At 34.1% G+C, this 15,992-nt stretch overlaps 1 protein-coding gene across 1 annotated transcript in view; it reads right to left on the reverse strand.

The window, feature by feature from the left end:
* IFIH1 (interferon induced with helicase C domain 1) overlaps positions 1-15,992 on the reverse strand; it is a 108,187-nt gene that overhangs the window by 41,363 nt on the left and 50,832 nt on the right. The window contains exons 4-5 of the mRNA XM_036745415.1: positions 13,055-13,159; positions 4,394-4,614 (exon numbers count right to left, since the gene is read on the reverse strand). Coding sequence (XP_036601310.1) covers positions 4,394-4,614; positions 13,055-13,159 — 326 coding nt within the window. The remainder of the gene's footprint in view (positions 1-4,393; positions 4,615-13,054; positions 13,160-15,992) is intronic.

Consider the following 15,992-nt stretch of genomic DNA (forward strand, 5'->3'; position numbering starts at 1 on the left):
GGAAAAGCTTTTGACAAATTACAACACTCATTCCTTTTAAAAACACTTAAAAGAATACGTATAAATGGATTTTTTCTAAGAAATGATAAGAAACATCTACCTAAAATCACCAGCAAGCATTATCTATAATGGGGATAAGCCTTCCTCATCAGATCAAGAGTGAAACAAAGATGTCCATTATCACCAATATTATTCAATGTTGTATTAGAAATGCTAGCATTAGTAACAAGAGAAGATAAAACAATTGAAGGAATCAGAATGGACAAAGAGATAATAAAACTATCTCTTTTTGCACATGATATGATGATATACTTAGAAAATCATAGAGATTCAACTAAGAAGCTAGTTGAAACAATGAATAAGTTTAGAAAAGTAGCAGGATATAAAATAAACCCACATAAATCAGCACTGTCTAAATATCACCAATAAAACCCTGCAAGAAGAGATAGTAAGAGATATCTGATTTAAAAGTATTGTAGACAGCATAAAATACCTAGGAGTCTATCTGCCAAGAGAAACTCAGGAACTACCTGAACATAATTATCAAACTTATTTTATACAAATAAAGTCAGATTTAAATAACTGGAGAAATACTAATTGTTCATGGGTGGGTAGAGCTAATATAATAAAAATGACAATTCTACCGAAACTAAACTATTTATTCAATGCTATCCCAATTAAATTACCAAAAAATATTTTATTAAGCTAGAAAAAATAATTACAAAATTCACTGGAAGAACAAAAGGTCAAGAATATCAAAGGAATTAATAAAAAAAGTAAAGGAAGGAGGTTTAGCAGTTCTTAGTTTAGCACATCTTAAACTATATTTTAATTCAGTAATCATTAAAACTATCTGATACCGGCTAAGAAAAAGAAAGGTAGATCAGTGGAACAGAGTAGACATACAGTATACAGTAGCAGATGATTATAGTAATCTTGTGCTTGACAGATGTAAAGATTTAAGCTTTTGGGATAAAAATTCACTATTTGGTAAGAATTATTGGGAAAACTGGAAAGCAGTATGGAAGAAATTGGGTACAGACCAATCTCACACCATTTACCAAGATAAGGTCAAAATGGATACGTGACCTAGATATGAAGGAAGATATCATAAGTATATTAGAAGAACATGGAACATATTACATAGCAGACTTAAGGATAGGAGAAAATTTGTGAGTAAACAAGAGATTGAGAGCATTGTGAGATGCAAAATGATAATTTGATTACATTAAATTTAAAAGATCTTGTAGAAATAAAACCAATGTTGTCAAGATTAGAAGGGAAGTAGAAAGTTGGGAAAAATTTATAGACAGTTTCTTGGATAAAGGTCTCATATCTCAAATATAGAGAATTTTGTCATATTTATGAGAATATGAGTTATTCCCCAATTGACAAATAATTCAAGTTTGATATGAACAGGCAGTTTTTCAATGAAGAAATCAAAGCTATATGTAGTCATATGAAAAAATGCTCTAAATCATTATTGATTAGAGAAATGCATATTAAAATAACTTGAGACATCATGTCACAGCTATCAGATTGGCTAAAATGATAGAAAGGGGAAATGAAGAATATTGGAGAGAATGTGGAAAAATTGGGACACTAATATTCTGTTGGTGGAACTGTGAACTAATTCAACCATTCTGGAGAACAGTCTGGAATTATGCCCAAAGAGTTACAAAACTGTGTAAACTTTTGGACTCAGCAATACTACGTCTGTTTCTCAAGGTGATCAGGGAAAAAGGGAAAGAACCTCTATGTTCTAAAATATTTATAGCAGCTCCCTTAGCGATGGTGAAGAACTAGAAATCGAGAGGAGGCCCATCAATTGGAAAATGGCTAAACAAACTGTGATATATGTTTGTGATAGAATACTACTGTGCTGTAAGAAATGATGAGCTGGTTGATTTTATGAAAAACACAGATAGACTTGCACAAGATAATGAAAAGCAAAACGAGGAAAACCAAATGTAATTTGTATACAGTATACAGCAGTTGTATACAGTAATAGCAATATTGTTTGAAGAACAACTGTGAACAACTAAGTTATTCAGAGTAATAGAAATACTCAAATCAGTAACAAAGGACCTTTGAAGGAAGATGCTATCCAACTCCAGAGAAAGAACTGATAGACATATGCACAGTATGATTTTCTCTCTCTCTCTCTCTTTCTCTCTCTCTCTCTCTCTCTCTCTCTTTCTCTCTCTCTCTCCGTCTCTCTCTCTCTCTCTCTCTCTACCTACCTACCCACCTACCTAACTGTCTATCCATCCATCTGCGTTAAATGGTAGCCTTCTCTACGGGCAAGGAGGGAAGAAGATAACTTGGAACTTAAAATGTAACAAAAAAATTAAATTTAAAAAAAGAAAATGATGCAGTCCAATCTAGATTGAATTTAGTTTTATTTTCAATAATGTCATGTTTATGGAGTCTGAAGCATAGCACTACCAAGATATCTCAGTATAACAGCATAAGTTCTAGTTAGTGTTTATCTTTTTCAAGGCTGCACTTCTTGCCCTTCCTATAGGTCATTAGTCACAAAGGAGACCAAATGAGAGACTGTGAATTGAGTAGCACAAACATGTCCCTCTTACTGGGAGAAAAAAAAACAGAAAACAAAAACAAAAATCAAACCATATGCCCATATGAGTCTTTGTATAAAGAACTCTTTATAAAAAGATGACATGTACAGAACGCATTGTGAGCTACATAATGGAAATGACATAAAATTTGGGTATTTACTGCATTTTTTTCTGGACATATGTTTACTTTAGCATTGAAAAGTATTTCTCATTTTAAAGTTTTAATTGCAGTAGCAATTATTTAAAAGGTTATATAACATTTTTATGTAAGGAAAATGTTGATGCTACATTTCACAGATATATCTTTTTAATAATCTCAAAGATTGGATAGAAAAATTATGTTCCTCACAAAAATGCTTCATTATACATTGGGAATGTAAATGAATTACATTGTACATTTGGGAAATAGAACAGTATTTTTAATGACCTCAAGTGGCTCCTTGACAGAAAGAACCATCTTTTTAACACCAAGATTCTGCCGGGAATACAATATGGTTCTATCATATGGTTGTTGACAATTTCCAAAGAATTAAAATTGTAAGGCACTGGAGATACACACAGTTGGCATTAAGTTGACTATAACATATTACCAATGAGACACAAGAGAATAAAAGATGTCCAAGGAATAAGTAATCAAAAAAACAAGGTGAATCAGCCCCTTAGTGAGAATAAGGCATAACATATGGATGATCCAAGTGCTGACCTGGTAACTGTATAATCTTAAAAGACCTGGAGGAAGGACACTGGAAAGCTCCTTTAATGAAAGGAAGACAGAAAGGCACAGCAAGAGCTACACAGGATGAGGTTTGGACGGGTTGTAAACTACATTGTGGACCCATGAGATCATGGAGCCCTTGAAATACTGGATGTCAATATTAAATTACTATGAATATTGAGAATCTTTGAGTTATTGAATTTAAGAATTGGGAAGGACCTTAGAAACTACTTAGTCTTATAGTATCACACTCAAATAGAAACAGGACCCTGTGGGCTGCATATTGACTTAGAAAACCACAAATTTATATTTTCTCTAAGTTGTTGAGTAATTTTATTTATTTTGTTAAACATTTCCCAATTATATTTTAATTTGGTTTGGGCCACATTCGGGAGTTTTGCAGGCTACAGGTTTGATACCTCTAACCTCTAGTCCAGCCCTCTGAGGGAGGTTATATGCAATAAATTCCAATTTACCTGATAGACAAACAAAAAAAGTTAAAATAAGGATGTTTTTCTCTAATATATTATAAAAATTATACTGTTTTGCTTTTTGGATTATAAAATTACTCAACTGAAAAACCATGCATGCCATATATAACCTGTAGTCAACCAGAACCTTCAGTTGGCCAGGATGCTCTATTCTCAAACCTTTGCATATGTAATGTAATATTTTTCTACTTTTCTACTTTTCTACACACATTGTGCTCAAGGGCACATAGAGTTAACCTTCTATAAAAAAAGTATCTAATTCCAGATTTTCATTTCCTCCATTGGGATCATCAATGTTAATATGATATGATAATTTCTACTAGCACAGACTAACCTTAAATGGTCTCAAGGAAAATGCATTGTACATTGATAAATCATAACCAATAAAATGTGAGGTTTGGTGTTAAGAGAATTTTTTTAAGAGTGACAAGTTAGCTGTTACTTATAACTTCAGGTATGGGGTGGGGGGAAGAATGACAGTACCCCTTTAACTAAACTATTCTTGTGTGATTTATTGTTACAACAATTGTTGCAAGGCTTAAATGTGTTAGAATAACAAAACAAAACAAAAAAGAAAAACCAGTATTTAGATGTGATTTGTATACCTTATTCACAAGCACCATAACTTTTCCAGGCTCTGATGCTTTTTTCTTCTTATCTAAGTGGTCCTTGGCAATGTAAACAGCTACTCTTGTTTTCCCACTTCCTGTAGGAAGGCATATAATAATATTCTTCCCTTCTAAAGCTGGTTTGGCTACTTCCATTTGGTAAGACCGGAGGACCAGTTCTGGCTCAGGAGATGCTCTTTTCTTCTCATCATCTTGGTCTGAATGAAGTTAAATTGGGGAGGGGCAGAGAGGGAAGAGAAAAAGAGAAGGGTCAAATGAGGTGTACTAGTAAACACTGAATGAGATATGGGCCTTGTCTCCCATATTCCTTTTTGTGTACAGTCTAATTCAAACCTTTCCTTGCTCTGCCGCACAGATGGAGTTTCTGCTCTCAGTTTGCATTTACGAGATGAAAAAAAAGGAGCTTTGGGTCAAAAAAATTATTTCAATATCATTCCCTTTGAAAGTTTTAAAGACCATTTGAGTCTAACAATTGTTAATATTGAATCTATTTATGTATTAATTCTCAAAGAAAAAATAGACTCATTGAAATGAAGTTAATATTGTTCCAAGTTAAATAAAAACCCATCCAAAGTTTTATGAAATCTCTAGAGAAAATGAAATTGTAGGACTTATCAGTATTACATTAAATATGCAATAAGCGCTTTCTTTCCACTACCAATAATTCCAATAAAACCAAAGAAAATCCATTAGCCTCAAAAAAAAGTTGCTGATGACTCCATTTCAAAATGTATTTTAACTTATTTTGATAGTACTATTTGAACGGTAGGAAAATTCACACCAAACAGTGCTTAGTAATAGTCATCTACTAACCCTGCAGGAAGTTTGCCTTCTGTATGAATGAATACAAACAGATGCATTACATTTAAACTAACATTGGATCATCTGTCTGATTCATTTAATTTCAGTATCATCAAATTCTCATTCTAGCCCACCAGACTTTAAAATGCTATATTTTGAGTTCTTTTTATGCTTATTTTGCAGTTAGTTAACAATTATTAATAATTCATTTAAATTATTTACATTAAGGTGAACCCTTATCCAAGAACACCATTACTTCTTCAAAAAAACTCTTTATAGATCACCAAAATACTAACATTTCACTTATTTTAACTACATTCATCACTTTTTAAAAATACTTTTTGCATAAGAACTAGTACATTTGTAAGAGAAGATATATTTTAAGCAGTGTTTAACTTCAAGATCAGTGTATTTACTTTTGCTAATTTGCTGTTTGAGCTAGACAGTTTGTTAAAAGGTATCAACAAGATCAGTTCTCTTTTGTTTTATTTCAATCTGCATACATTTTTGCACAGATTAAAAAAATGCTGCTTCCATCAAAATAGTTACATGTATTTTAAAATTTATTTATAAAATTGTTCCTCCTGTTGTCTTCCACTCTTCCTACCCAACTCATGCTACCCTATCTGTGGATATTAAGATTCAGAGAAAGACACAGTGACTTTATAAGTCTTCTTTCCCAGAAGGGAGCATAGATCATATTGATATAGAATATTATCGGTGGAATAGAACTTGGAGAGCATTGAGTTCAACCCCACATATTTTATAGATGAAATTCGGTCTCAAAGAAAGTTATGCAACTTGCCCAACTGTTCAGTTTCTCGGGTCCTTTTCTAATTTTAACACCATATGATCCTCTTGTTTATTATGAATTCTATAAACCAATCAAAGTGGATTTTTTTTATTGCTCAAGTAGTCAGGTCTAAGTGTCATTCATGATTTTCATATAACATTTCCATTTATTATAGTCCCTTTGAAGACTATGAAACTTGATGAATAACTGCAAATAGAGGAGGCAGGGATGAGAGGTGTATTCAATGCTTATAGAAAATCCAAATAAAAAGTCCTGCTTACTTAGTAAATGCTAACTGGCCAGCTTGATTCTTACCATAACATATCTCCTTAGGTAAGTAAGAAAGAATTTCTTGATATAATCAAAAATGGAAGAGTTTTCATCCCTTTGTGGTTGAAAGTAGAGAACTGAGCTGATATTCACTTAACCAAGCTACTAACCAGTTTCCTTTTTTTAAAATCACTGTTTGAATTTTGTTTTATTGTGGGTATTTTTTAAGAATTCATTTGATTCCCTTCAGGAAAGTGAAATCAATTAATGAAAATGACATTTTAAATGGGCAAAGATTTGAAAGTATCTTCCCCCTACAATAAATATTGAGTCTGAAAACATAAAAATCATCTTTCTTTTAAGAATTCTATAGCTTGTAAATGTCCAAATTAAAATAAAATATTCTTTAAATAATAATATGCGACTGGAACCACACCATGTGGCAAATTTCAGCCTCAAGTTGATTTTGACAGCTGAGTTATTCTTGAAGAAAAAAGGTCTGTCACTGCATGTGTTAGAAATCCAAAAAGCATAACTCCACCTAAAATAAGTAATGATGGAAAAGTACACCATTCCAGCTGGACAGGCTGAAATGCATTATCTACAAATCTATGGGGAATAATAGCTACATATTAAGCAAATATTTAATGCTAAAAATATTAACATTTTGTGAGAATCATTTTAACCCAATATGAATGAGTCAGAAAAAAATTATGTGTGACTACAAAATAACAATTATTTTATACAGTTATACAGTTCTAGGGAATAACACACAAAGATATGAATAGGCCCTCATTAAGTCCTACTCTGATGCCTCATGTTGAAGGTGAACTGGGGTTCTCAAAGGTTCCTCAAAGAGTGAAAGTTATGGTAGCTTCTACCATGTTAGAATGACTTTGAGTACAGTCCCAGCAACAGATTGAGTACACTTTTCAAGGCCCATCCTAGCCAAGTGTGAGAGGCCCACCACCAAGTAGGGCCGGCCATTTGGTGATGAAATTTTTTGGCCTATGAAACAAAAATAAACCTCAGTGTTGTGTGGCTAACCTTCTGCTTCTTGTAGTGATGGTGTCAGGAAAGGGAGATAGGACAGGATGCTTAGAGTCACATTGTTTTGGCATTATCTAAATTTTTTTCTACTATGTTAGTATTCTAAATGTGATATGCTTGATGAATGACTAGCTAGGCATGCACAGAGAATGCGTCAAGGGGGCTGGCACTCTTGAGGAAGATGAAGGGACAGTGAGCATTCTCTCTCTGAGTGTACCAGCATATGACTGAAGGAACTAAATTGCATTAATCTTTATATTCTTGCTATAAACTAAATCAGAAGAAAAAAGTGGCAGCCCAATGGAAAAATGGCTTATACTTTCTCCTTGGACATGCAAATAAAAGAACTGGTGTAGTTGATTTTACTCTGTGCTCAAATACAACAAGAAATTTTTCATAGGACATTTTGTTATCTCATGTTGATGAGCACATAATAGTAACAATAATAGCTAAATTTATGTAAGCTTCAAGGTTTATAAAAAACTTTACAAATACCTCATTTGATCCTCACACAACAACCCACAGAATAGGTGCTATTATTATCCCATATTACAGATGAAGAAACTGAGGTCTAGGGAAATTAACTGACTTGCTCAGGGTCACACACAGTTAGTAAGTGGTTAAGGCAAAATTTCAACTCAGGTCTTCTTGACTCCAAGGATAGTACTCTATCCTCTGTGTCATCTAGCTTGCCTGCTTATAAAAAGTATCTTTTAATTCACCAACATCGGCTTGAGAGGATGAAGATGTACCAAAACGATAAGAAAGAGCTTAATAAGATGCCTTAAATGATATCAATATATAATCTGACGCTCAGCAACTTCAACACAAAGATGGGAATAAGCAAGGATGGTGTAAAATATATTGGAAAATACAGATCAAAAATAAAGAATTAAAGAAGCCTAATACTTGTAGAAGGCTTTTGTCCATATATCTTCTTCAAAGAGAGAATTAATAGGTACTAGACACAGCAAGCACCAATTAATGTTGAAAAAATGATTATATTTTAAGATACAGAAGATAATTGGTATGGAATCATTACTGAATCAAATGTGGGTACCATCAAACACCAAACTGTGAAAAACAAATATCAAAATTAGTACAAAGCTAGAAGACTAAAAATCAGAAAAAAAATATGGTGTGTAACTGAAACAAATCAGTCCAGAGGTATTTAAATTAGATGGGATATGGAGAGAAGCATATACACACAGATAATTATATGGTATCTGAATACAGCAGTTTAAACAATATAAATCAGCTGCCAAAAAAGAAAGGCCTAAAAACTATCTTTATCATCATCAAACATTTCACTTCTCAAGCAGAAGCTATGGTTACTATAGGAAATGGGTTTATAATATAAATTTGTTCATACAATCTCACAAAGAAAGATGACAGATTGTGGGTATCATTACCTAACAAAATGGAGAAAAACAGCAAAGGGTAAAACCAATTTGAAGAAAGCTTGGAAGCAGATCCAACTAAGAAAAGTCATCCAAGGAAATTTAAGAATGAAAATGTAATGACAACAACAAACAGAAGAAAAATGGAAAAGATCTGTGAAGATTTTTATAACAAATCTTTTTTTTTAACCATCAAGAACCAGTCAGCCAATATATCTAGTCTCTAACATCATGGTCTCTGATGTGCTTGAAGAAGAGGTAGAAATGACACAAATGGAAGAAATGGTAGAAAAACCCCACAAACATGAGAAAAGCATCTGGATTAGACCAATATACATAAGGGAGAACTCTGCTTGAGGCAATGCAATTGTGATGATATTGAGGAATTCCTTCTCAAGGTATCTGAAAGAGGGGAAGATGCTAAAACGCATAGAAAAAAATCTCAGATAATATTAGTACTAAAAAATGCAAGAGAATAATTATTATTGGGCTAAATGTCTACTTTTCTAATCTGTATGTAATTTTCTGGAAATATATCAAGGGCTTCCTCAATGTACGTATTAGAAGGGGACAGATATATTGCATACAATATTCCATTATATGCCATATATTTACCATTATACAATTGATTGGATGATGCCTAAGATATAAGATCTCACTGTGCCATCTTTTGATCATTAAAAAGGCATTTTATTCCATACAGAAAAAACACTGTCTTAAAGGCTATCTTCTAACAAGGTGTTTTCCATTGACACATTAGAATTATTCAAGATTTCTTGAAAGATATAACAGAGAGAACCTTGTTTTATGACTCTTTGTAAGTATCAAGCTATAATAAAACTAAGAGATTTATGGCTGCCCAACATGTTTGTCCCTGTCATGAAGGAGATGCAGTCCAGTATCCAAGTTGAAGAGGGATTTCTTTTGGACAATGAGCTCCCCCAAATGCTCTTGTTTTCACCTAACACGGCTCTTTGCATCAAGCCCTAGGACACTGTAAAGACTCTTAGTGACTGAAGAGCTTAGCCTTAACCTTTGTGTAGAAAAAGTCAAGTGGATGAAGAATGTCTATTGTCCAAATGATGATACACAGTTAGATGGATAATAGAGATTATCCATCAGTGAAAATATTTTGGACAAATAGTAAAGTGGAGGAGGATGGGACAGTTTGCTTTCAATAAACTTTAAAATTCCTTTCATAACATAAACCTTCTCCCCAAAATAAAGACCCATCTTTTTAAAAGCAATATTTTACCAGAGCGTTGTTTGGCTAGGGGTCAGGGAACTCTAAGGTCTCTTAGGAATTAATTAAAAATGAGCATTACCTAGTGATCAATGGGGGGGCACATGATACGTACAAGCAGGCTGCAACATATAACAAACGAGGAACTCTAAAGATGAACCATTGTAAAGTATGTCAGCAAGGAAATATGCTTGAAAAATAAGGTAGGTTGTGAATGTGATAAATTATTTCTAAAATTCCTCCTCATTCTAAATCTATGATATCATTATCTAAATAAGGACAAAAGGGCAGCACCTATGAATGTAATGTGTGTCTTCATCGCCATGGCTAAAGATTAAACCCCAATTCATGTCTGAAGTAAGGCAGAAAAATAGCAAATGTAAGAATTTGCAGGTTGTTCCTTCCCCAACTCCACAATTAGACGTGAACTTCTTTAGAGCAGGGACTATTTTTGCCTTTCTTTGTATCCCCAGTACCCAGAATAGTACCTGGCACATAGTAGGTATTTAATAAATGATTATTAGCTGATTGATTAATTTGCATTTTACAAGTATGCTTATGATTGGATTTAAGAAACGCGTTGCGCATTTCAGAACAAGGAATTCATCAAATACTTCATATCTCCAAGTCATCTAGGAGACTACTTTGAATACTACAAATGCATAGTAAATATTTCTCAAATGAATGAATGAATATTGTTGAAGGGTCCTTACTTAGAGAAATAATAATAAGCCTAAGAATCAAAAGCCTAATGAGAATCACAATTCATGAAAGTACTTAATATACTTCACTGTGAAATCTAGCTGGAAATTAGGCTTGTTATATAACATGAATAGTATTTGGTAAGATCTTAAATCATTTTCTTCATTAAATTATCATGCCAGGCCTACTACCTAGTGAGAAAAGTTTGTAGGGGTCCATGAAACCCTGAGCTAGTTAGTTCTACATAACTCCTTCTAAAACAAATTGTTCCCACTGTTACTCCTTATCCCTAATAAATGTACCCATTCAACCTCCCAATGACCTACTTCCTTCACCCTTGTTAACAACCTAACTGACCTAGATATTATCATACTCTAATATACGGGGGGGAGGTCCTAAAAAATCACAGTGCAGTTTACGTAGCTTTAATAGTTGAAATCTTTACAGACTTTGGAGATATCCTGCATTATGTCCTCTTGTACTTTCTTTCCTTATTTAGTCCACCAGGAAGCTTCCTCAGACCTACTCCCCACATCACTATTTCATGTGCTGATACTATTTTCCTTGAAATCCTTTTCAGTGGAAGTGATTCTCCTATCTTCTTTTATGCTTAAGGCTGAAAAGTATATGCTTATTTCTTACTCCCAACTGGTAAGGCCAGAGCACTGTTGCCACAATTACTCAATAACCTCTCTGCTTTGGAACATAACACTATCTGATCATACCACCCTATTCTTTACCCACTCACTTACTCCTCAACCCCAGCTTGAAACAATCTTCCCCCCCACTTTCTTTTAGCCCTTTGACATTAATAGTAGGGTGATCCAGGAAGTACCAACCTCAATTTCCGATGGTAGATTCTCAAAATATATGATTAAAATACCTACTTTCCATGCAATTTTTATTGGTATAGAGAACTTCTAGGTGTGGAAATTCCATCTACCAGTGCAGGCTGGCACCTTCTCTTCAACTTGTACTCTTAGAGAGTTGACCAGAGCACTAAGACCCTAGACAACCTGCCCACAGTCAAAGCCAGTATGTGTCAGAGGTGAGAGTCCAACCCAGTTTTTCTTGGTTCTAGGGCCAGCTCTCCTTCTACAACAACACTCTTTTATCTAATAATGGGAGCAAAATTAAATAACAATAATAACAACTTATATTTAAGTCATACTTTAAATGATTTAAGCCACAATACCCCTGATATGAGGTAGGTAGTGAAAGTACTATTTTATAAATAACAAAATTGAGGCTGTTACTTGCCCAAGTCATCTAAGTATGTGCCAAAGTCAGGATTTGATTCCTTCTGAACTCCAAGTTTATTTCACCACCACACTGCCTTCCACAGGGAAAGGAACATAGTAAATATCAAATAAAAATAGTGAACTGAATTCTTTTTAATTGAAAATACAGATTATTTTAAATTATTATGCATAATTTGATATTCAAAACAACAATTTCTCCTATTGTGATTTTAGAGGCATGACTATGAGAAATGAAACGTGATCAAAAGAAAATATGACTCTCTTCTTGATATCTTTAAGAACAATGTACAATTATCTTTCTGGGATGATTCTAAATGTTGCCTCTTCAGTCCAATATTTCTGTGATTTCTCTGAAAATCCCTTCAGTTTTGTATTTATGGGATTCTTTTGAGAGCTTGGCAAGGAACTCCCAAATATACACAGATTCTTTATTCTGTTTCTCCATCACTAGGCTATAAAATCAAAAAGGACTGGAATATTTCATCTCTAATGTGGCCACTTTCCTAACTCCAAAATAGGAACAGAAGATAGATTTTACCAGTGGTCTTCACATAACCCTTTAAAATATTTTCCCCTACACCAAATGACCAAATCATTTGTAATTCCTGTTTCTTTTCCAACAATATTTACAAAGAACTGAAGTTCTTTTTCCTTTCTACAAGTTCTTTTTGAATATGCATTTTTATTATATTATTATCTACAAAACCACATACATTCTGACTCTCATTAGCCAATTCTTTATTAATTCTTGGATTAAAAATATGCCCCTGGGCATTTGGGCACATGTACAAAAAGGAATACAGAATCCAAAAGCATTAAATTAAATTATAACAGATTTCATAAATAAAATAGCCATGACTCTATGGAATTTAGAATGTGCCAGACCAAAAAGACAGGTTCTGAATCTAAATTAGATTATTTAGTTCTGAAAGACTTTTGTAGGTTACACTTCAAAAGAAGGTATATGGCAAAGTTCCAAAACGACCTCACAGTGGAAAAGAATTGTTTCACTTCCATAAATACACTAAGTAGGGTATAAGCAGCAGCCCCCACTCTTCCTACTATATGTTGTCTTATTTCACACTTTTTAAGGTTTACACAACAGTTATGCGGTACCTGAATCACTTCCCATGGTGCCTGAAACACTGCCCATGTTGCTGTTATGTCCAAGACTTTCATCTAAGCAGCTGACACTTCCTTCTGCCAAACTTGTGTCTGATTCTGCAAAGGAAAACATTTTAAAATATTTTTAAAATATTTCCAAGCGTAAACGTATTTTTAACTGCACACCTCTACAATACACAGTACATTACAGTTCAGTGTGAGTGGTGAAGGCACACCTAAAGGAGATACTGAAAAGGTAAGGTAAGAGTTTCTGGCCAGCTACATTAAAAAAAAATTCACCACTATGGGCAAGTAGCTGCTGGATGGGGAAACAAACATTAACTATCATTATGAAATAGTGGTTTCTTATTAAGTACAATATAGTGTGCACCCACCGCAGGGAAGTAGAGAAGATCTAATGTCATCATTGCAATGCGAATTACTAGGGTTGGGCACCCTTTTCCACCTGTGCAAGTTTTGCCTCAAAGGGAAGAAATGGATTTGATACTGTCTTATCTACCAAAAGACTGTTTGGAACTTACTGGTTTCTATACATATAAATTTTTTGAGATATTAGTCAAATCTAGTAATATACTGACCTACTATGAAAATACTATAATTAAGACAATAAAGATATAATTTCAAGTCACCAAAATGAAATTTCATTTGCTTTTCACTAGTAAGTAAGAAGGCCGGTTGGTTTCAAATTCATACTAGAAGGAGGAATTGAGATTGGAAATCAACCTTGCCTTTTATTACCATTAAGCTAATCTTAGTAAAATAATGATGGCTCATATGAATAGCAGATGAAAGGATTCATTAGCATCACTTTATGCACTCTGATTTCCCCCTTTTGGTGCTCAAAAAAAATTACTCTGGAAAACCCTTTCATCATCCCTCCAAATAGTCTCCCTTTGTGCATTTCTCTCCAAGGGTTACAGAAGGGTACTGTTGAAGAATCAGGATCAATAATCAAAATCTCTTAAGATGCAAACAGCATCTCAGATTCCCTTGCTTCCTTCAAGGCTTTGCTCAGAGACCACCTCCTTCAGCAGGTCTTTCCTGAAATGCCCACTTTTTAGTTGTCTGTGGACACCCTCATGGGAGATTATGTTCTACTGACTTTGCTGGTGATCTGTATGCGTTTATCTGTGTACCTTCTACTTCCCTTGTAGCATTCCAAGGTCCTGGAGGGCAAAGACTGCTTTAGTTTTGTCTTCATAAATCTAGGACCTGGGCCAAGTTATTTGTATGTAATAGGGCCTTAATACTTGCTTGTTGAAAGAATAAATGAAGTCAATAAACTTAAATGCTTGCATTTTGACAATAAAATGGAAATCACATGTAATTTTCACTTCACTATGGAAATTTTCTTATTACATATGGCTTTGGGAGATTAACACATTTTTCATTTTTATTTCCAGATAGCTATTAAGATCTCTGGTTTCCTAGAACTAAATTTCAGCCAAAAATCAATAGATAAAAATTAAATATAAAACCTATTTTTAAAACAATTTCTAGATTAAGAAGTGCTTGTAGGTATTTTTCCCATTTCATTTTATTCCTTGCTTTTCCCCACTAAATAGCATCTTCCTCTCATTGGTACATCTGCCCATAAAATTTTCCTACTTGACAACTCTATCCCACACTCTCCTCGGAGCTACTAACAAGAGGTACCTCTGGGAATTGCAAAGTGCCATATTTAAAATCTCTCAGCGAGATGTATAGGTTTTCCCATGCAATCATAAGGGAGCCTTCAAATCTGAGTTTTGGAGCTAATCTGTGACAACTGATATGCACAGTATTTTCACATTTGTGTATTTATGTTGTTCTAATATACTTAAACAATATGCATATTTAGCAGAGAATTTTCCTATAAAATTCTTATCAGCTCTCCTTAACTTTCAAGAGACGTGATGTGCATATTTTATGGATCAGGCTGTAATTCATCAAGTTTCATAAGCAAAAAAGATCTCATCTAATACTTGGAAGGGAGAGTTCAACTTATATCAACAAATATTTATTAAATGCCCACTATTAAAATGCAAGGCCAGGTGTTGGGGACACCAATCTAAAAAAAGACATAGTTGATGCCCTTAAGGGACTTATAACATAATGATTCATTTACCTCCCTCACCTCCTTATGTTTTAATAGACGATTATGGGTTTAGAAATGGAAGGAATCTTAAAAGTCATTTAGTCTAATCCCCTCATTTTGTAGATGAGGAAATAGAGCGTGTGAAGTGACTAGGCCAAGGTCACACAATCTGAGTCAGAATTTGAACCTAGGTTCTTTGAGTTGCTTCCCTTACAAAACCTCAACACTTCACAACCCCCACCATCTCCCTCCTTTGCTCTGACATGCATGCTGCTGATGAATGATGCCAGAAGACCATCAGAAATGTATCTGTTCTATTTTGTAGGTCCTTATAGGTGAGATACAATCACTTTACTTTTCCCTAATTAAGTCCTTACTGTGATTGTTCCAAACCTTTTTTTCTTTGCTCAAGCTTTCCACACACTTTTCCTTTGCCCCTTTTGTCAGCAAAGAACCTCTCCTCATACTTTGCTGAGAAAGAGGGTGTTCATGGACTCTATTCCCCTGTTCTGCATATAAACCCTCTTGACATTGTTCCCCATTTTCTTCCTTTGCTCTAGTCTCTGATGAAGAGGTGACCCTTCTCTGTGTGAATTCCAGCCTCACTACTTTTACCTTTTATCCCATCTCATACAATCTTTTTCAGATGATTGGACCTCTTTGATCATCATCTTCCTCTAATCTTCAATTTCACCAGAGCCAATCCTACTTTGTCTCATCAGAATAGATCTCCTATTACATAAGAGATATTTCGAACAAGATATTCTGTAGATGTTTCAGACTCAACGTGTCTAAAAGAGAACTCATATCCCTTCCATCTCACACACACACACACACACACCAAATCCACCT

Source organism: Trichosurus vulpecula, chromosome 2, assembly GCF_011100635.1.
Source record: "Trichosurus vulpecula isolate mTriVul1 chromosome 2, mTriVul1.pri, whole genome shotgun sequence".
Classification (NCBI taxonomy): domain Eukaryota; kingdom Metazoa; phylum Chordata; class Mammalia; order Diprotodontia; family Phalangeridae; genus Trichosurus; species Trichosurus vulpecula.